Raw genomic sequence first — 22,426 nt, 5'->3', positions numbered from 1 at the left:
AGATGCCAAGCTTTTTTGGCACCTATGTGTTTCAAAAATGAAAAGAGATTTCGGGCTAAACTTTATAATTCGTATTTAATCTTGGTGGCTTAGCGGAAGCCGATTGCTTGCTATTGCCAGATAAACTTTATGCGAGATCGATATGCAACCAATGCGCAGAGGGGTTAGCATAGAACTAAACTATAGACGACGGCGTTAGATCAAAGTGATTGCCGAAGTGGCGGCAGCAGATCAAAGTAGTTGCCGAAGTGGCGGCGGGAGAGAGCCCCTTTAGCGGGAGAGCGCAGCAGCTCTGCAGAACGTCAACGTTTTACAACATAGGCGGCTTTGTCTGCTCATACAATAATAATGTTATTCTTCAGCGGCTGGCCCGAACAGTGTCCTTGCCGGGGAATATCGATTTGCTAGGATCCCTGTATGTGGTTCAAACGGTTGAAACTTTATTAATAGCCTTCAAGTGGCTGATACCTGACTCTGCCACAAGACGTTCCGCCGCGCAGTGCCTTTTGGGATGACTGAAGCCTCCTCTGGAGAGTCCTTTGCGGCTAATCCCCCATCCAAAATGCATGTGGAAATCGCACTTTCCTCGCACTAAACTAATTTTCTACGACAACTGCTATGAAAGTGCATTTCCCCCGAGAAAAGCAAACAAAACGACCTAAAGAGCGGACCCCGGCGTAAGAAGTCCCCAAATGTGGAAGGACATTTGTCCGACTCGACAGGAGGAGGAGCAGGACCATGAGAATTACAATAAAATTTAATTTTACACGCTATCGTAAGCATTTGCCAGGCCCGCCCCAGACACAGAGCGGCAGAGCGACAGAGCGGCTAAGCATTCCTTTGGCTAATCGGAAATGTCCTGGCTCGTATTGTACATTATCCTTTGTCGTGCCGGTTATCGCGGCTTAACTTTATTGTTTATTCCGCTGTTGCTGCCACAAAGACAATGACAACGACAACGACAGCGATATGGGGCACGCATCCTCCCTTTTCCTGGTCCTATAAGTGGTTCTGCTTCTGGCCTCGTCCGAGCTTCGAATTCCAGTGTTTATCGGGGCGCACGATTATTAGTTTTTCCGTTTGCTCTGCCTTTGTTTTTATAGCCGGCGATTATGTTTTGGGTGATGTGCTGTGAGGCCTTGTCCGGAAGGACTTTCGATAAAATTGTATTTGTTGTTGGCTCAAATGAAACGCGAGAGAATCTCATTTGGGCTCTCGTATTATTACCCTTACCCGTTCCCGTACCCGGGCCACTCCTCTCCCCTCTAATTTGAATTTCCTTGAGCCCCCCCATCTTCTGGGCTTCCAATCAGTCTCATGCAGCGCCAGTCGCCAGCCGGATCCGCTCTTGTTTTCGCCTCCACTGCAATCATCTTCAATTTCAACTCATGGAAAATTAATCGCCTCATGCCATTGCTTCAAGGAAAATCCCCCCAAGATGACGGCGCCACTGCACAGAAAACTGCATCGCGGCGGGAGGGGGGAAAAAATTAAAATTTATAACCAAGACACAAACGCAATCAAAGCTGCTGCTTCCTTCCACTCTGCTCTCTGTTTATAGAGCTTGTAACTTAAGAGGATTGTTGCTAGAGATAATGATGCATGCAGCAGGGCTTCATATTCATGAGTGGACAGGAGCCTGGAGCCAGGAGAAAAGTGGGGAAATTAAGCTGACTTCGCAAAATGAATGGGTTCAATCTGATTGATACAATCCGGCAATCCGCACTTTGAGGTGTAGTTTTTCGTGTAGCGTGCTGACTCCGTGCCACCAAGCTCTTTTCGGCACTTTGAATAGCACTCACCCTCCCACTCGCTGTCATATTCACACACGCACAGATTGGTGGATGGTGGACCGGGGGGAGGGTATGGCCCTGACAACGCACTGAGTGGGGTTCGGTGTCGGAGGAAGGTTCTTCCGAGTTCCCAGGAACTTGGGACTGTCCTGTTTATGGCAGGCGAATACTCACCCACAATCCCCCTGCCCCTAGCCAGCCCCCCTCCCACACACTGCTTGGCTGATGATGATGCTTTATGAATCATAAATCATAAATTATGATTAATGATTGGTGGCGAGAATCGAGCAGCCTCTTCAGCCTCTTGTCTGTGTGCGCCTACGCTCTGTGGCATATTTATTCTTCTTGTTTGCCCTTCAGACTCGTATTTGTTGTTCTCATGGGTCGAGATTTATACGCCTTCCCCCCAGAATCACTTTCTCCGCTCCATATGGGCGGTACTTGAGGCACATTTGTTTGCTTTTTCGTTATTTGTTTTTCCCTCCGGCAAGAACTTTTATGAATGGCCATTGAGTAAAATATGCGTGAAACAAGTGTTGGAAATTATGAATGTGTGCGTGAGTGCGTGTGCGTGAGGGGGAAAGTATTGAAGTAGTTTGCTTTGGGGACAGATACTCCTTTTCTGGGGCATCGTTAGGCCAGAGACGCCCACTCACAGTTTGATTCCTGTCCTCGGGTGCATTTATCAAATGATGAACTTCCTCCTTTATGGAGAAGGATACGATACTCCCTCTCTGGATATCCTTATCGCCCGGCCTCGAATTGACAAATCTCTGGCTAGAGCTGGGGCTGAGCTCTGGGCTCATTAGACATTTTCGCCCACCGACAGTTGGACAGGGACTTCGTTCTTGTGTCTGTCAAAGCGGCAGGACACCCACCTTCTGTCCTTTGTCTGCCTTTGTTCGTGGGGGCAATAAAAAATTTTATAACTACTTGATTTTGACTAAGTAACAGCCCTCCGGTCGGGGGGGGTGAAATTTTGCGCTATTGTCAGCAATAAAATCCTCGACAGGGGTGGACTGCTGGCCTAAGGGTTGGCTGAATGGCCTCGTCCTGCGTTGTCCTGGGCTTCCAGAGGCAGCTGATTGACATGCGACGAGGGGTCTTCGGGCGAAATGAGCTTACAATTAATTGTTTCCCCTACCCACCCCAGCCCCCTTCCCTTCGATCAAAGGTCCTGGGCCTTTGGTAATTAGTAGTTTTTGTTAATTGTGCGGCTCACTTTTGGGTCTGCTAATTTGATGGTCGCCCTGAGAGCCGATTGGAGACGAGACGAGACGTTAGATTCTGAGGTGGAAACACTTTGTGGGGCTCACGGTGGCGACTCTGCCCTTTGTCATAGCCATCGCCATTCTATCTGCCACACAGGAGCAGGAGCAGGGGCTGGAGCGGGAGCTGGAGCTCCTGTGGCACTTGGCAACTTATTGTTATGATATCCGGCCTCAGACAAAGCAGCGGCTGGCGGGGCCGTCCCATACTTTTGGGCACACGTCGGGGCAAATTGTTATTTATATCGTAATATGAACAGCGCCATAAAGTATGCGACACAAAGGGCGGACGGGAATTTAAAACCAGGTCCTGCCACAGCCACAGCAGCACACGGAAGCACAGAGGAGTGTGTGTGGCATAAATTCTGTCCTTTCGCTGAAATTAGAATGAAGCATCGTTACGGGCTTGCCTCGTAAGAAGTATATATTTATGAATTTGCGGCCAATGAGATTGCAGCCAACTCAGACTGGGCCAATTTTCATGCTGGCAGAGCAGTGATTTTCACTTTCCCGACGACACTCCCAGCGGAAGTGACAACTCATCGCGCGGCAGCTCAGGTGCTCCCTGCGCCTCGGCAATTTGTTAGCCCCCTTTCCCACTGTTCGGAGCAGAACCCAGCCGATTTGCTGCTTGCCAAATAGCACCTAATTCTTGGCCCTCAGCCGCTTATTTTGTTTGTTACTTATGTCTATGTCACTCATTTGTTTGTTAAAGCTTTGCGCGTGCTTGTCCTGCTAAACGCTCTCTGCCAGCTCGCTCTTCGCTATCTCCGCTTTGCGTCTGCCTACCGACGTCGGCCGAGCGAAGCTGCGCTCAGCGATCGGAGCGGCAATGTAAAGGGCCGCCAAGCCACACTTGCAATTTGGATGTCACGCATTAAAGAACATATCGTAAATTTATTTCTGCGCCGAGTTTTATTTAATTCGAAATAATTAGTCGGCCGATTGGGGATAAAAAACATTAACTCCACATAAAATTTGGTAACCCCGACGTGATATCTGAGTTGCAGTGTCAATTAATAATCATTCGCGATCGACATTCGTTAGCCTTAGCAAATTTTCGGCGTCTAAGCACAATTCGGTGCTAAAACATACTTACATACACGCATTGCTGGCTATTAATTTCTCTGTCGCGACACTTCGATCAGTGCAGTGCGGTAGGCAGTCGCACAGCTAAAGGCATTAGCTGTAATCCTTTTGCTTTCGGTTTCCACGTTTATACGTCTTTTACGGTCGTGCTGAGTGACGCTTTTAAAACCTCAACATGGCAGCACCTGAGCCTAGCAATGTCGCGAACGCAGCAATGCCGAGTGAGGTAGATTTCTACAAGCACAAGGCCGAGTCCATCGCGCGCCAACTAAAGGCCATGGATCGCTTTCTCACCAAGGAAGAGCTTGCCGAGTTAGATGAGGCAGAACTACAAGCTCGCTTAGAGCAAATCGAGCGAATTAATGCGGATTTCGATGCCGCTCAAACGAGCGATGCCCGACTGGACTTTTCGAATGTTTATGTCAAGGTTAGGTCCAGGCTGTCGCGGGAGTTGATGGCTGAGTTGGCATACTCTCGAGGTGAATTCGTCGTTGTTCGCCTATAATAGTATAGGCCGTTCTCGAATGCCCGAGTTGCAGCTTCCGCGATTCAGTGGGAACTACATGGATTGGCCAGAATTCCACTCGATGTTCTCGACAATGGTGCACAAAGACCATCGTATACCAATCATCGAAAAATTCCAATATCTTCGTGGATGTCTAGATGGTGCTGCGCTGGATACGATTCGTTCCTTGGAGCTTTCTGAGGAGAATTACGACAAGGCGTTGAATTTACTAATGTTGCGATTCGATAATAAACTGTTACATTTTCAGGCACACGTCAAGGCTATTTTCGGGCTGCAAGGGGTGGAGAAGGGCTCGGCTATCGGCTTGCGCGCGCTCAGCGACCAAATCAATTCGCACTTGCGTGCACTTCAGACCTTGGCAGCCCCGCAGGAGATTTCGGATGGGTTACTGATCTACATCATAGGTACGAAATTGGACCACAAGACCAAGGAGAAATGGGAGGAGAACCAGCCGACCTCAAGATTGCCTCAGTGGTCAAACATGGCCTCATTTTTGGAAGCGAGATGTCGGATGCTGGAGAATTTGGGATCAGCCATGGAAATAAATCCTAGTCAACAGGTGGGAGAAGACAAACCTGTCACCCTTATCACCTCCAGTAGCAACCATCCTAACCCCACATGTAACCATTGCAATTCCTCCGAGCATTACATATCTAGATGTCAGTCATTCCTGAATCTCTCTGCGTTTGAACGATACAAAGAAGCAAAGAAGAGCCGCTTGTGTTTGAACTGCCTCAACAAAGGCCATGAATTGCAGAGGTGCAGGTCAGGACTTGCAGGCATTGCCAGGCCAAACATCACACGCTACTCCACATTCCATCGGGAACTGGTGCTTCATCTTCCTCTTCACCGGCCAAGGAATCGATTCAGCAAAAGGCCGCGACTGTGCTTCTAGCAAGCGGATGTTCTAGCCCTCCCCCCTCGATCCAGAAGTCTCAGCCTAGCCAGAACGTGTTACTACCTACTGCCCTCGTCCATGTAACAGATCGTTATGGAGTACTTATCCCATGTCGTGCCATTTTGGATTCTGCATCACAGGCAAACTTTGTAACATCTAGACTTGCTAATCAGTTGCAGTTGGATCACCGCTCGTCTTATGTTAACATCTCCGGTATCGGAGATTCCATTCTACCTTCGAGCAAGTCTGTACATATAGTTGTACAATCCCAGGACGCAAGCTCTCGAGCTTCCTTCGCTGCAATTGTCACCAACTCAATTACGGAAATGCAGACTAACTTCGGCCTAGACGCAAAGGATTGGATCATGCCGAATAATCTAAAACTAGCTGATCCTAATTTCTCCAAGCCCCAACGTATCGATCTGTTGATAGGTTGTGGTTTGTTCTTCGATTTAATGTGCGTCGGACAGATTCGACTATCAGACCAATTGCCAACATTGCAGGAGACAAAACTTGGTTGGATAGTGTCAGAAAGCATTGATAGCTCGGAGAATAAGCGTGCAGTTTTAGCCGCTTTCGAAAGTTCCTCTTGCATCTCTAATGACGATTTTCGGCCCACAACGCTGGAGAACCAAAACTTAGAGCAGCAATGCAGGAAGCAGCTGCTCGAGTGCCAGGTGCAAGTGGAAAAACTGCGATCGGAGATTCAGGAACTGCAGCGCGAACTTTTCGATACATTAAAAACCTACATATCCACGCTAAATGAAATTCAACTTTCAACAATTTCTACATTGCAAAATTTCCTGCCACTCTATGCAATTACAGAGGTTCCCGATGATCAAGATGTAATCACGACAATTCGCTTCTAGCTCTTGCTTAAGCCGGTTGTGTTTTTCTTGCTCCCGCATTCTCCGCCCTTTGCCTAAATATCATACAACATTGTTGTGACTTTGTTTTGATATATTATCGCATCTCTTTAATTTGATTCTACTTTGTGTTAACCACCAGTGTTTTGTTTGTAAACAAGTGTTTAATATAAATTCAATATTGCAACGTAACGCATCGGACTCGTGCAGGCAATTTGTTATTGTTTTTTGCCCAGTCTGCTTTTCGTTATCGCTTCTTCGGTGTGCACTGTTCTCGCGCATCAGCGTTTGCATCGCCCACACTCTCTCGTGAGCATAAGCGGGCTGCTCGCATTGTTGCTCTCACTCTCTCTGGATTGCCTATACTCTGCCTCTCTGTGGACTTTTCTTTTGTGTCTCTGTTTTGGTGAGTTTTCTGCTCGTTTTCTGCACTTCGTTGGATCATCTGCTTTGAATTATTGCCGCTGCAGCTGATTGTCTGGCTCGCTCTGCTGTCTGCTCTCCTACTTTACCTGCGATCTCACTCCGTTCTTTTTATACCCGATACTCAAAATGAGTATTGGGGTTTATTAGATTTTTGGTAAAAGTGGATGTGTGTAACGTCCAGAAGGAATCGTTTCCGACCCCATAAAGTATATATATTCTTGATCAGCATCAATAGCCGAGTCGATTGAGCCATGTCTGTCTGTCCGTCTGTCCGTCTGTCCGTCTGTCCGTCTGTCCGTCCGTCCGTCTGTCCGTCCCTATTAGCGCCTAGTGCTCAAAGACTATAAAAGCTAGAGCAACGATGTTTTGGATCCAGACTTCTGTGATATGTCACTGCTACAAAAATATTTCAAAACTTCGCCCCGCCCACTTCCGCCCCCACATAGGACGAAAATCTGGGGCATCCACAAATCTCAGAGACTATTAAGGCTAGAGTAACCAAATTTGGTATCCGCACTTCTGTTAGATCTCACTATAAAACGTATATCTCAGAATTTCGCTCCACCCCCTTCCGCCCCCACAAAGGATGAAAATCTGTTGCATCCACAATATTGCACATTCGAGAAAACCATAGATAATGACCATATCTATCAGATTGCTGAATCTGGATCAGATCGGATCATTTTTGTAGCCAAAAGCAAGAAATCAATTTGCAGTGGCCACGCAGCGCCCGACGTCACGCTCAGACTGATTTTCTGTCTCTCTCGCACGCACTCTTTGTCGTGTGGTTCAATTTTAGCGGCGTCTGCCGCAGGAGAGCCATACTGACTTAGTATCGGGTATAACTGTAGAGTTGCGGTGTACGCAGCAACTCACAACATTCCCCCTCGTTTTGAGTATCGGGTATAATAAACAGAAGCGGGCCCAGATGACTTCCCTGTGGCACACCTGAGGTAACATTAACAGTATTTGACAACACGTTAGAAAACAAAACACGTTGAGTACGGTTAGAGAGATAGGACAAAATCCAATCTAGAAGATTCATAGGGAACCCTAATAAAGACAGCTTGTGAATAAGCAGAGCATGGTTCACAGAATCGAATGCCTTGCTGAAGTCCGTAAAAACTACATCCGTCTGCAAACCAATTTGAAAACCACGGTGGATTAGGTTAGAAAACTCAAGAAGGTTAGTCGATGTTGAACGATGTCTGAAAAAACCGTGTTGCGACGGAGATATCAAGCTGCAACAAAGATGTTGCAGTTGCCGGGTGACCAGGAACTCAAGAAGCTTCGGGATGGCGGAAAGCTTTGCGATACCACGATAGTTTTCAATGTTTGATCTTGAACCTTTTTTGTGAAGCGGAATGATGTAGGACTCATTCCAAATTACTGGGAGGACATTCTTGGATTCGAGTTCGAATCTTTGAGAAGGAACTCATGCACAATTGTATGCTCAGGCCATATTGACGGTTCTAGAGAACTGGATAGTAAAGAATCAGGGAGAAGAATTTTAAACGATGATATGTTGCGCTTATTTTTATACCCGATACTCAAAATGAGTATTGGGGTATATTAGATTTGTGGTAAAAGTGGATGTGTGTAACGTCCAGAAGGAATCGTTTCCGACCCCATAAAGTATATATATGCTTGATCAGCATCAATAGCCGAGTCGATAAAGCCCTGTCTGTCTGTCCGTCCGTCCGTCCGTCCGTCTGTCCGTCTGTCCGTCCCCTTCAGCGCCAAGTGCTCAAAGACTATAAGAGCTAGAGCAACGTTGTTTTGGATCCAGACTTCTGTGATATGTCACTGCTACAAAAATATTTCAAAACTTCGCCCCGCCCACTTCCGCCCCCACAAAGGACGAAAATCTGTGGCATCCACAATATTGCACATTCGAGAAAACTAAAAACGCAGAATCATAGATAATGACCATATCTATCAGATTGCTGAATCTGGATCAGATCAGATCATTTTTCTAGCCAATAGGAACAAATCAATTTGCAGTGGCTACGCAGCCCCCGACGTCACGCTCAGACTGATTTTCTGTCTCTCTCGCACGCACTCTTTGTCGTGTCGTTTAATATTAGCGGCGTCTGCCGGAGGAGAGCCATACTGACTTAGTATCGGGTATAACCGTAGAGCTGCGGTGTCCGCAGCAACTCACAACGTTCCCCCTCATTTTATTTGTGAATGACCTTCCTCAAGTTATAACATACACTACTACACTAATGTATGCTGATGATGTCAAAATCTGTCTTTCTTACTCTGATTGGTATTTGCACACACGCCTTCAACTTGATCTAAGTGAACTACTATTGTGGTGTTCAACTAATCTTCTTTTTCTGAACCTTTCCAAATGCAAACTTATGACATTTTACCGTCGCGCTCCTCATTTTGTCCCATATGTTCTAGGAAATCATGTCCTTGAGCGAATTTCGAGTTCAAATGACCTCGGAGTCTTTTTTGATCATAAGATGTGTTTTAACACCCATATAGCTGCAACTTTTAATAAAGCTAAGGGTGTTTTAGCGTTCATCAAGCGTTGGTCCAAGGAGTTTGACGACCCGCACGTTACGAAACAACTGTACATCTCGTTAGTACGTCCTATATTGGAGTATTGTTCTTGTGTGTGGAGCCCGCAGTATAAAGAGCAGCAGGCTGTTATTGAATCCGTGCAAAAGCAATTTTTGCCCTTCGGAACTTTAACTGGGACTCGGGTAGAATCTTGCCACCCTACCGGTCTAGGCTAAATCTTATTGACCTGCCGTCGTTGCACCATCGCAGAATATGTAATGGCGTAATGTTCGTGCACAAGCTCCTTCTTGGGACTGTTGACTCCCAAACTCTCTTGGGTCAGATTGACTTGGCCGTTCCATCTAGACCTACCCGTACTTTTAGGCCTATCCGTCTACCCATATGTAGGTCTAATTATGCTGATCATGAACCTTTTAGGGTTTTATGCCATAATTATAACTCCCTCTGTCAAACCCTATCCCCTGAACTGTCTCTTAAACTAATTGCATGCAATATTTATAATCATTTAAATTTAGCTAACTTTTAACTTATCTTTTTCCGCCTTTAGTTACTAAGTACCATTATTAACAGATAATTTGTTAATTTAATAAATAAATAAATAAGGACAAGGCGCCTTCGTAAAGAAGCGCCGATTGCTGCATTCGACGATCATCCCAGCGTAGCCGCCAGCTGCGCCCAAGCAAGCATCTTCAAGAGGGCCGTTAGAAAAATAGCGGTTCTGCCACTTCAGGATGGATCTGTTGAAAGCCTTTGCCTTCCAACGGGGGGTGAATGTTCGGAGCAGAACCCAGCCGATTTGCTGCTTGCCAAATAGCACCTAATTCTTGGCCCTCAGCCGCTTATTTTGTTTGTTACTTATGTCTATGTCACTCATTTGTTTGTTAAAGCTTTGCGCGTGCTTGCCCTGCTAAACGCTCTCTGCCAGCTCGCTCTTCGCTATCTCCGCTTTGCGTCTGCCTACCGACGTCGGCCGAGCGAAGCTGCGCTCAGCGATCGGAGCGGCAATGTAAAGGGCAGGCAAGCCACACTTGCAATTTGGAAGTCACGCATTAAAGAACATATCGTAATTTTATTTCTGCGCCGAGTTTTATTTAATTCGAAATAATTAGTCGGCCGATTGGGGATAAAAAACATTATCTCCACACCCTCGTTTCCCTTGTTTTCCTGCTTTTCTGTCATAGAAATATCGTCACATTTGACAATTTCCCGACAGCCTGATCCTGATCCCACCCGGCTGATGTCGTTGCCACTTTTAAGTCATGATTTCGCTTTTTCTCTTCCTCTTGCAGACGATTCGGTGGATGTGACCTCGGAGCCCGACGATCAGGATGTGTCCGTGGCAGCCGCCTCGCATAATCCCAAGGGCCAGCTGGAAGTGCAGCTCGGCGGCGCCGTCACCCTGCAGTGTCCGCAAGGTATGACCTCCGCCTCTATGGGCCCCAGAAGCATCAAAGGGAAAGGGGCAGAGACAAATGCTTCCGACTTGTAATTACATTTTACATTTTCCTCTGGCCCAATCGATACCCGCTTCCCGCTCCCCGGCCACGGCCTCGCCATTAATTGGCGCAATAGAAAATTAATTATGCGTGCAATTTGTTTTGCCCGCTTTCGGTCAAGAGCGAAAATAGACAAATGATGGGCATGGGGCGTGGAGCAGGTCAACCAGAGAACGCATCAATTAAAGAAATTAAAGCCTGCGTGCCAACGCCCGGCCCTGGGCTCCTGCCGCCTCTGGTGGAGTCAATTAATTAAATTACGAAATGACTTTCATCTTCCCCCCCGCTGTCTCTCCGTTTTAGGTTCTTTGGGCTGCTGGTCGCACTTGAATCCCATTTCGGCACGTCTGCGCGGCCTCGGCTACGGGAGCAGCCAGCCGACGGGCCAGTTCTCGCTCAAGGACGTCATGTACCAGGATGCGGGCGTCTACAAGTGCGTGGGCCAGCCGCTGGCCAACAAGAAGAAGCTGGAGGTGCTGCAGAGTGTCACCGTCTCAGTGAAGGGTAAGTCTCAAGGATCGCCACCAGTATATCTCGGATCTAGGCACCTCGAACGGAAATGAAGCTGCCATGCCGCCGGCTGCAGTGGCCGGACGGGCCGACACCTGCTCTGTCACCTGTGCGAAGAGTTTAAAACATTTAAAACTTTGACAGCAGTTTCGGGAACAGAGACAGGGACATGGCAGTGCCAGTGCCAGTGCCAGAGAGAGGGAAAAACAAATGAAAAGTTTTATTTTCTTGCTGTCAGAAGTTCGACATTTTACTTTGCATGTGATTTCCCCACCCCACAGCCCCCTGTCCACTGTCTTCTCTTTTGTATTCTCGCTGCTCGCTGGCTTATCTCTCATTCTCTTGTCGCATTGACACTTGTCAAAAAATCTTTGCCTGGGCGTGTGGACGCATGATTGATGACATCGCAAAAGGCAATTCCAATCAGCTTGCTTCACTTGCTTTCCTTTCCATTTCATTCCATTCCATGCCTTTTGGCACTCCCCAACCATTCATCCATTCATCCTTTTCGTTATACGGCACGATATTACGTATACGACAAGTGTACGAAAATGTTACGGCGAAAAATTGGAAATCATGCTCCCGGAAATTAAGGAAAATGCGTTAGCTTTGACTTAACATCACCTTCTGCTGCTGCTGCTTCGGCTCCTTTTCTGCTTCTTGAAGTCCTCTCCTCATCCTCGGGCGCTTTAAGCTGTCTTGGAGCCAAAGCCAAGTGGACATTGAGACAATAAAACTTGCCAAGTGCTCTTTCCCAGTGGCAGTGGCCCGGAGAGGAGTGTCAGCTGACAAAGACAGCCAGCGCAGGGCGTACATATCTGGACAAGCTTACCCTTGAGTGCAATCCAAACATGGAGTATTTCCCGGCCCCACAGCCAGGACAGGCCAGGCCAAGCCAAGAAAAGCCAAGCCAAGCAATCAAACAAAGTTGCTCAAGTCCAGGGTCCTGGGATGTGTGTGTGCACACAGAGAAATATGTGTGTACGGAGGGACTCCCGTCCCGCATGCAATTTCAAGGTAAGACAGTTTGTCATTAAAACTGCGAAATTGAGTGCTGGATAAACAAAATACCAAATGGAGCTAGGAATGGGATCCACCAGCCATCATCCACCATCCGAGGCATTGCTTCTCTAACACTTAACGCAAATATGCAACATGGGATACACAGGGAGAGGGAGAGAGTGAGAGGTGGGAGAGGTGGGAGCTGGGTGGCGGCAGGAAGCGTGAAATAGTCATATTTATCAAGTGGCAGCCGGCAAAAGGATACCCAGGCATGCATTCGCAGTCAAAGCAGCGCCAAGAGGCACCACTCGGGTCTGATGGAGCTTCCTTAGACGCACAGTAGATTAGGTAGAGAGATAGAGAGCGAGAGAGAGAGAGGTCTGAGAGCTCCGCTGGAGTTAGGAGCTGTGTGTGTACTATTTGTGTTTGCTTCTGAAATTAAACAAAATTCAGGAGCGAGAGAACAACTCCTCCTAAAAGCAAAGGAGACTCCTCTCGGGCTGTCTGAAAAGTTTCCGCTTCTTTTGTGTGCATTGTGCGAAAAGAAACCCAAAGAATGAGCGGAAAGAAATCACATTTTAAAATAAATACACTCGCACTGGCACACAGGCGGAGGGTCCGTAACAAGTAATCTATGGTCTTATACATGGCTGGAGAGCTCTGCAAACGGATTACTACCACCTGAAGGACCTCTCGGGGGAAAGAGAGAGCAGAGCTCTCTGATTACCTGGCCACCACTTAATTATCAAGTCAAATGGGGCTGGCTTGGGCCAGAAAGCGATGATGACAAAGCGAAAATTAGGGACAGAGCGGCCCCCAATCATTTGCTTCGTTGACATTTTTGATTAGTTCGCCAAGAGAGTGAGACAGAGAGGGAGGGAGAGGGAGAATATTTTCATTATGCATATCAAAGTTTTTTTTTGTTTGTTCTTGTTTTGCTTTGTTTTCCAGTGTGCACTCCTAATGAACCCGTGCTGGCCCCCCTGTGTGTTGCCTTTACGCTTCGTTTAAGCGGGTGCGAGGGATGGGCGGGGGTGGGAAGTAAAATTATGCAACAAATAAGCAGAGAAGAGGTGGACTTTTTTGGACTGATACCAATTTGTTTTGCAAATAATTGTAAATTGTAATTGTGTCATTGGACTGATACCAGTTTGTTTTGCAGGTAATTGTAAATTATAATAATAAAATGGAATACGCTGTGGTCTGTGCCAAAAAAACCTGCAAGAAGCAGATCACCCACGATCAGCCGAATGTCCACTGCTGGTTCTGCGACAGCGTAGTGCACGCAAAATGCGCTGGCTTTTCTGGCCTCGTGAGTGATGCTATAGCCAAACGTAATGGCTTGCATTACAGTTGCGAGGCATGCCGTGCGGTGGAGAAGGACATGGTATCTTTCATGAGGCAGACGCGGAGTGGCTTTAAGGAGCTGACCGTTGGTTTCAAAAACCAATACGATCGGCTCCTAGCCATGGAGGCTCAGTTTAGCGGTTTAAAACTGCTGAATGAGTCTCCGAGGCGCAAAAAGTCACTCCGCGGGACCTGCAAGTGCCAACCGTCACTCAGCCGTGCGCCGCCGAAAAACTGACTCCGACCACTCCAAGTGTGCAGCAGTTGATCTCGTTTGCCACTCCAAAGGCAACGACAGCTGCTGGCGATGCAGATTCGGTAGCCGAATTCATCGCCTCGGAGAATGTGCAGCCAAGTACGTCTGCAGCGTCCGTGTCCGTGGTGTCCGCAAGTTCACTAGTTGTCCCGTCTATCCCGATCCCACCAGTAAATAGACGTTCCGGACCTCCGGATATTGCCACCACAGGTACTAGACCTGTGGTGACTAAACCACTGGTGGGAGTCCCACCAAAACGACAAGTTTTTGTTTCACGGCTGGCCCCTGACCTCACATCTAATGATGTAATTGCTTTTATTCAAAGCAAAATAAAAACCGTGGGTTTAAAGGTGGAGAAATTTAACTTCTCTTATGCCAGGGAGATAGCCTCGTTTAAGATAAGCATCTCCCCAACTCAATTTGACACCATTTGCTCCACCAAATTTTGGCCGGAGCATTTGGTGGTAAAGGAGTTTAAGGCTAAGAAGAAGAATAGGCCCCCCATATCCCTTCCAAATCTTTCCAGTGTGCCACCCTCAACCTCAACTTCCTCTTCCTCAGCTTCCCGTCTTGCTTCCACCTTTCCAAAAAACTAACTTCTCTTTTAGTAACCTATCAGAATGTAAGAGGCTTGCGTAGTAAGCTCAGCATTCTTTTCCGGTATAGTGTTGCATTTGCTTCCCACGTTATTGTGTTTACTGAAACCTAGTCAAAGCCGGACATTCTTAGTTCCGAGGTTTTGGCAGGTCGGTACACAACTTTTAGAAAGGACCGTTCGTCTCGACGTGCAGAAGGGGTTATAATTGCAGTGGACTCTTACTTCACGTCAGAACACTTCACAGTCCAAGTTCAACAGGAACTGGAATTCCTGTGTGTAAAACTGATTCTTCCCGCTTTCGCTATATTCATTACTTGCTCGTATATCCCACCTTCTTCGGATATTTCAATTTATGAGCAGCAATTCCTCGCTATCTGATAAAGATCGTATGATAGTTCTTGGTGACTTCAACTTGCCAGGAACTGTTTGGTCTTCGGTAAACGAGTCTAGTATCCTAGTGCCCATGTCACGACATGACTTTGTTGACGGCTTGCTTGACCTGTCCCTGTCTCAAGTCAATCATGTGAAAAATTCCTTGGGTCGATTGCTTGATCTAAGCTTTGTATCGGATCCGACCATAGTGTTGTTAACCCGAGCCCTTCCGCTCACTATACCTGAAGACGCCTACCACCCTACTTTCGAGGTGTCGCTAGATATAGGACCAACTGTATTGGATCGGTCGAGTAGACTACCTGAACGTGTCCGCTGCTTTCGTAAAGCCGAGTTTGCGAAGCTTAATAACCTAATTAGGGATTTTGATTGGTCCGCTTTGTACTTGTGCACTGATGTAACAAAAGGCACAAACATTTTTTACAATGCTCTTGGCACATTTTTTGATTCTTGTGTCCCGCTTTCTTGTCCGATAAGATCTGGAAAACCCCCTTGGTTTACCAAAGAGTTATCCAGTCTAAAAAACTTAAAATCAAGACTTTATAAAAAATTTCAAGAAGTGGGCTCTCCTACTTCTCACTCTCGTTATGTAATAGCTCGGTCAAACTTTTCAGTTTTTAATGCTCAATGCTATAAGAACTACCTATCTCGTTGCAGGATACGTTTTTCTCAGGACCCTAAACAGTTTTACTGCTTCGTAAACAGTAAGCGTAGAACTTCCGCACACCCATCCTCGCTATCATTTTGTAATACGTCGGCAAATAATGATCAGGCAATTGCCGATCTTTTTGCCCAGTTTTTTCCAAACCACCTATTCTGAGGAACGCTACTCTGGTCAACCGTACCCATACTTCATGATCTTCGACTAGTTAAGCCGGTGTTTTCACCGGGTCCAGACGGGGTTCCAGGTTGTGTACTCAGGTACTGCGCCGAGACTCTGTGTGGACCATTGCTTAAACTATTCACCCTGTCCATTGATTCCTCTTGCTTCCCCCCAATCTCGAAGGAATCGTTTATAGTTCCTCTCCATAAAAAAGGTAGCAAGTCTGATGCAAAAAATTAATGAGGTATAGCAAAGTTATCCGCTATTCCCAAATTGTTTGAGAAGGTTTTAACTCCGCACTTGCAACATCTCTGCAAGTCACTTATATCTCCAACTCAGCATGGATTTATAAGGCGGCGATCAACCACCACGAACTTGTTAGAGTTTACCTCTTTCATTATTAAAGGCTTTCAATGTAACTTACAGACGGATGTTATTTACACCGACTTTAGTAAAGCATTCGACTCTGTAAACCATTCCCTTTTAGCGCATAAACTTGACCTTTTAGGGTTTCCGCCCAACCTCCTGAGATGGATTTCTAGCTATCTTTGTTCTAGGTCTCAAAGAGTCCTCTTCAAAAACTCCCTCTCTTTACCAGTAAAGGTTTCTTCGGGAGTACCACAGGGCAGCCATCTAGGCCCCTTACTCTTCACACTCTTTTTTAATGACTTGCCTTCAGTATTAACATACTCTCGAGTACTTATGTATGCTGATGATGTTAAACTCTGTGTCCAGTACAAGGACACTTCATTTCATTCTCGCTTGCAATCCGATCTCAATAGCTTTCAGTCATGGTGTTGTGCAAACTTGTTACACCTTAATGCCTCGAAATGCAAAGTTATGACATTTCATCGTTCTAGCCCTTTGTTGGCTCCCTACACCCTATTTGGGGGTTCTCTTGAGAGAATTACCCTGGTGGATGATCTGGGTGTTATGTTAGACCCCAAGTTAAAGTTTTTCGAACACATTTCTACCATGGTATATAAGGCCATGGGAGTGCTTGGGTTTATAAAGAGGTGGTCAAAGGAATTTGACGACCCCTATATAACAAAGACTCTCTATACCTCGCTTGTTCGTCCGATCTTAGAACACGGCTCCTGTGTATGGTGCCCTCAGTACAAAGTACACCAGGACCGTATAGAATCAGTACCGAAAAACTGTTTACTCTTTGCTCTGCGGGGCCTTAACTGGGATGCGGGTGTAAGACTCCCATCTTACTCTAGTAGACTATTATTAGTAAACCTCCCATCCTTAGTTAACCGTAGAAAAATGCTTGGTGTGATATTTATGCACAACTTGATCAGGGGTGACATAGACAGCCCTGATCTGTTGAGCCGCATAAACTTCACGATTCCTATAAGACTGACTAGAAATTTTATACCGTTGTTCCTTCCACTTTGTAGATCGAATTATTCCTTGCATGAACCGTTTAGGGTCTTATGCTCGGATTATAATTCCCTCTACCATATTATATCCAACACTAATTCTCTTCCTCTTATTAAATTATTAATCCTTACACACCTTTCTATTAATTAGTAACTGTAGTGGTATTTGTATTTTGATTGCATGCTTAGTTTCTTAGTAAGTTTAGTGCTAATTTTCCTCGAATGTTAGTCTAATATCTATCTCTCTTGCATGTTCGCGTTTGGTTCGGCTACGCACCGCGCGTCATGCGGCAGCGCCCCTCGGTCGGTTGGGCGGGAGGAGGGCTGCGTTTTGCCTGGGATCCGCGCGTAACAGCCTTCTGCTGGTGTCACACGGGCCACTTGACGGTGCAGTAACTGCATCGCCTCTTGAAAGATGCAGTCATTGCATGTCAACGTCCAACGTTCGGGTGGGGCAGGGATTGGGTGGAAGTCGACCTGTCATCGCGGCCATCAATAATTCAGCGCAGCCCGCGCTGACAATAAATTCAATTAAAACCGCCCAAAGGAGAAGCAGATCCAGTGCCAGTGCCAGTTCCAGTCCCAGATCCCTCTTTGACTGCCCAGCCAGAGCACGTAATTTCAATTGGAGCGCTTGCGCAGGGGCACCCCCAGCTCTCCCGTTCCCCTGACCCCCCCCCCCCCCCCCCCCCCCCCCCTTTCTTGGCAATCCCATGCTGTGTCTGGGGCTCCTGCACTCCTCTCGGGGGTTCCACTCCTCCGTGCTCAATGCCCGGCCACGTGTTGGCATTTGCATGGGCTTTGCTTCCATCAAAACGTAGACCGATGGATGCGCCCACTTGTGAGAGTCGGAGAGAGTCCCAGCGATCACTCCTTGGCACGAATCCGTTGCAACTTTAATGACGGAGTGTGAATGGACTATTTGCCACGTTAATGGAGATCTTGTACCGACAGAAGGTCAGCCCCAAATTGAATTACACGGCGATGCAGTGTAGGTAAACACTCGAAGGAGAGCCATTGTGCCGCCTTGTGCTCCTTCCTCCTCCATTCCGACATTCTGCCATTCCGTGTTCTGTGTTTTGTGTTCTGTGCAGTTCTGAAGTTGGTGTCTTAATGTAATTACATGTTGCTTTGCTGGGCTGCCGCCTGAGGGGGCGGAGGGGCGAACTCCTTGCCCTCCTTTCGCTTTCGCAATGAAATTTGCATGTTTTTGGCCACTTTTGAGCAGTCGAGAGCAAGTTTAGCTGGCAACATTTACAGCTGCAACAGCTAAAAATAAATATTTAAACAATAGCAACAACTTTGCATGTTCTACAATGGTTGCAACAACCGTGGGCGGGGTGGGCTCCAAAATAATAAAGTTTTACGGCTAAAAATTACTCAATTCCCGTTGCCCAAAAAAGTTAACTTAATTTTTCGTACTCGTAGCTGCCTTTTGTGCGCAAGCTTTGGCCAAGAGGTGAGGCGGCGTCGGTGGTAACAGCAGAAAACGTTTTGGCGGCGCCCTGCCTCCTGCCAAAGGAGTAAGGCGAAAGGAGAAAGGAGACAATGAGCCTGGCCAGAGACCGAGTATTCAGAGCGGAACAACAGGGCGGACAAGGACGCAGTATTTTTTCGGGAAAAACAGCAATAATAATGGCCGAAAGTAATTGAATTTTCGCCTTCATTTGGGTCCTCCAATTAGTTGAGAAATACAGCTGCCCAGCTTCTTCCCGCGGAAATTGTGATTTTTCTCTGCGGCCTTTCATGTAGATACTCGTAGTACGTACGTATGATCTCGAGGCCCCAGTCTGTAGTCTGTAGCCTGTAACCTTCGTTTTCATCTTTGGTCTGCTGTGATTTGCTTAGTCCTTAGTCCCAGATGACCAGAGCACTGACCTTGGGGGCACACAGCCACAGCCAGAGTCAGAGCTCAGGTGGCTTTGGCTAAAATGCTGGCACACGGCTCACTGAGTGCAAATGAAAATATAATTTAAATTTCTTTGAGAGCGGTGGGCGGTGTGCGGCGGACTGGGTCGGGCCATGGCCTGGCCCATGCAAAAATCATTTTTAGCTGTCAAATAAATTACACTTTTTCCCCTGGTTGGGCGGTGGAGAGGCGGGAGGGGCTGGCACGGCCGAACAAAATGGCGTTGAACGCATAATTTGGCAGACAGTACGAGTGGGGGCCGGGACAGAAGGGGAGAACTCACTTGCTTTAATTGATTTTACAGTTAGTCGCCCCAACGGTCCCCATTCCCCACTCCCCATCGCTCGTTCCCTTGTCGACCACCGGAAAGGGGTTTTTCGGGCTATAAATTTGCGAGTGTCGAACGAGTTCTTCGTTTTGGTTTTTATACCCGATACTCAAAATGAGTATTGGTTTATATTATATTTGTGGTAAAAGTGGATGTGTGTAACGTCCAGAAGGAATCGTTTCCGACCCCATAAAGTATATATATTCTGGATCAGCATCAATAGCCGAGTCGATTGAGCCCTGTCTGTCTGTCCGTCTGTCCGTCTGTCCGTCCGTCCGTCCGTCCGTCTGTCCGTCCCCTTCAGCGCCTAGTGCTCAAAGACTATAAGAGCTAGAGCAACGATGTTTTGGATCCAGACTTCTGTGATATGTCACTGCTACAAAAATATTTCAAAACTTCGCCCCGCCCACTTCCGCCCCCACAAAGGACGAAAATCTGTGGCATCTACATTTTTAAAGATACGATATATGTTCTAGATCGTAAAATCCCAATCAGATCGTATAATTATTATAGCCAGAATCAAGAAAACAATTTCATTCTTTCTCGCTCTGTCTCTCTCTAACACACAGGTTTCATGGTCGGTTTTGCCAATTGCTAAATATGAGTTCAAGGATCTCAGAACCTATAAGAGCCAGAGCAACCAAATTTGGTATCCACACTCCTGTGATATCGGATCTTGACCGTTTCGTTTCCAAATTTCGCCACACCCCCTTCCGCCCCCCAAAGGACGAAAATCTAGGGCATCCACAAATCTCAGAGACTATTAAGGCTAAAGTAAACAAATTTTGTATCCGCACTTCTGTTAGATCTCACTATAAAACGTATATCTCACAATTTCCCTCACAATTGCTGAATCTGGATCAGATCGGATCATTTTTGTAGCCAAAAGCAAGAAATCAATTTGCAGTGGCTACACAGCGCCCGACGTCACGCTCAGACTGATTTTCTGTCTCTCTCGCACGCACTCTTTGTCGTGTCGTTTAAGATTAGCGGCGTCTGCCGGAGGAGAGCCATACTGACTTAGTATCGGGTATAACTGTAGAGTTGCGGTGTCCGCAGCAACTCACAACGTTCCACCTCGTTTTGTTTGTGTCTGTGCCGGGGTCTGTCCCCCTGCCACCGCTGCCACCCCTGCCACCACCCAACACCCATTTGCACTTAACACTTTTCACCATTTTGTTTGGCTGGGTCGCCATTGCGGCCCAAGTTTATCTCCCCCTCTCTCTCGCTATGCGTATTTCCATCTTTGTCTCAAGGCAATGATGAGGAAAATTGCAAATTTTCGAGCCTCTCGATAATTAAATATTCTCACCCACAGAGAATAGATAAAGACGGAGATAAAGTATAGAGTATAGAAAGAGACAGACAGAGAGAGAGTGCCGGCACATGGGACTAATTGGATTGCCAGTGCTAGGCTAGTGTTGGCTAACGTCGTCAGGCGGCTGCACTGCATCTCAGATACGATAATCCCCAGCGCTCTCTCAGCAGACACGGCCCATCCCATCCGCAAAAGATCCCGAGAATTCGCTTTGTCGTAAACTTTTTAATGAAGTTTCGGCGTTCTTAAAAAGTTTTCCCCTGGCCACCACGACATGTTTTGTTCTCTATTTATTTTCATTTTTCCAGCACTGCCAGCCGTTTGGTAAGGTGGTGGTGGCAGGGAAGGGAAGCCACGGCAGTAAGTGGCACATTTGTCGGGCGATACGCTTTTAGTTAGTGGCGAAGGCAATGGCTAAAGAGCTTTAGAGCTGTGGAGCTGTAGAGCTGTAGAGCTGTGGAGCTATGGAGCTATGGAGATGGCGGTGGCAGGAAACTTTTCGCCAAAGCTTTAATTGCAGCTGATGCGAGCCGAAACAAACTTGAGATAAAAGTACAGTTGTGCAGGAGGGGAGGGCAGCACGGTTCGGGTGTCTCGGTTTGGGTACAGTTGTGCTCGAATTGGCTTAGCATGTGTGAAGTGCGACGGAGCCGGGGCTTAGGGAAGTTTACTTAACGAATCTCCGTGAATCTCCGGCCCTGACCGCCGCGCCCGTCGCCTATCCGGGCTCCCCCTTGCACCTCAACGTGGAGTTCTGTGCCAATCCGCCGGCCCATGCCGCCCGCTGGCTGCACGGCGATCGCGTCTTCACGCCCGGCAACCAGTACGGCAGCACCGTTCTGGCCTACTCCGTGAAGGTGAGTCCGAGTCTCTCCGCGAGAGAGTGCCCCGACGGAACTAACCCGCTCTCTCCTCTGCCGCAGGATCTGCCCACGCCCTACTGCAAGGAGGCGCGCCTCACCTACGTCAGCATGCACGAGCGGGTGCCCCGCACCTTCTACTTCATTGTCTCGTCGCCGGGGGGCGTGGCCGAGGCCGTCTTCAATGTGAACTTCACCAAGCGCCACCGCACGATGTCCAATGCCATCGACGACGACGAGGAGGAGGAGCTCAACCGACCCGAGCAGATCCACTTTCCCGTGTTCAACAGCAACACCGCCACCCCCGCCACAGGCCGAGGCGTAGGACAAGCCCTAGCTGTGGCTCTGGCTCTGGCTATGTCTCTGATCTGTTGCCATTAACTTTAAGTGGCGGAGTGATTGAGTGATTGCATGTGGGTGTGTGTGTGAGTGAGTGAGTGAGTGAATGCGGAGTGAATGCATAGTAAGTGCTTTGTTTTTGGTGGGCCCTGACTCGTTCGTTCAACCAAATGCTCTATGTAATCTAACCCACTACCACTAAGCGTAGGCCTGTACTTGTATGTTACTCGATATTGCCACGTGGACTAGGCCACGCAACTACTACTCTCTACTCTATACTATAGCTATACAATATGTACGTGTATCAGTATCTTTATCTGTAACTGTATCTGTAACTGTATCTGTAGCCGATCTAGCCAAGCATCAAAATTTCCCTAGGGTCCTCTAACTGTAGCAGCTGTAACTGTATCGGTGTATGTGTCAATGTGTATGCGTGTGCGTAAAAGTAAATGCTAAAAAATGAA

The 22,426-nt window shown here is 47.4% G+C and overlaps 1 protein-coding gene across 1 annotated transcript in view; it reads left to right on the top strand.

Annotated features, from left to right (window-relative positions):
• LOC117193975 overlaps positions 1-22,195 on the top strand; it is a 95,934-nt gene extending 73,739 nt beyond the window's left edge. Inside the window, exons 7-10 of the mRNA XM_033398623.1 lie at positions 10,691-10,816; positions 11,201-11,424; positions 21,414-21,620; positions 21,687-22,195. Coding sequence (XP_033254514.1) covers positions 10,691-10,816; positions 11,201-11,424; positions 21,414-21,620; positions 21,687-22,004 — 875 coding nt within the window. The 3' untranslated portion in view covers positions 22,005-22,195. The remainder of the gene's footprint in view (positions 1-10,690; positions 10,817-11,200; positions 11,425-21,413; positions 21,621-21,686) is intronic.
• Positions 22,196-22,426: the final 231 nt, after the last annotated feature.

The sequence above is a fragment of the Drosophila miranda genome (genome assembly GCF_003369915.1).
Source record: "Drosophila miranda strain MSH22 chromosome Y unlocalized genomic scaffold, D.miranda_PacBio2.1 Contig_Y2_pilon, whole genome shotgun sequence".
Classification (NCBI taxonomy): domain Eukaryota; kingdom Metazoa; phylum Arthropoda; class Insecta; order Diptera; family Drosophilidae; genus Drosophila; species Drosophila miranda.
This window is presented reverse-complemented; position numbering and strand designations above follow the sequence as displayed.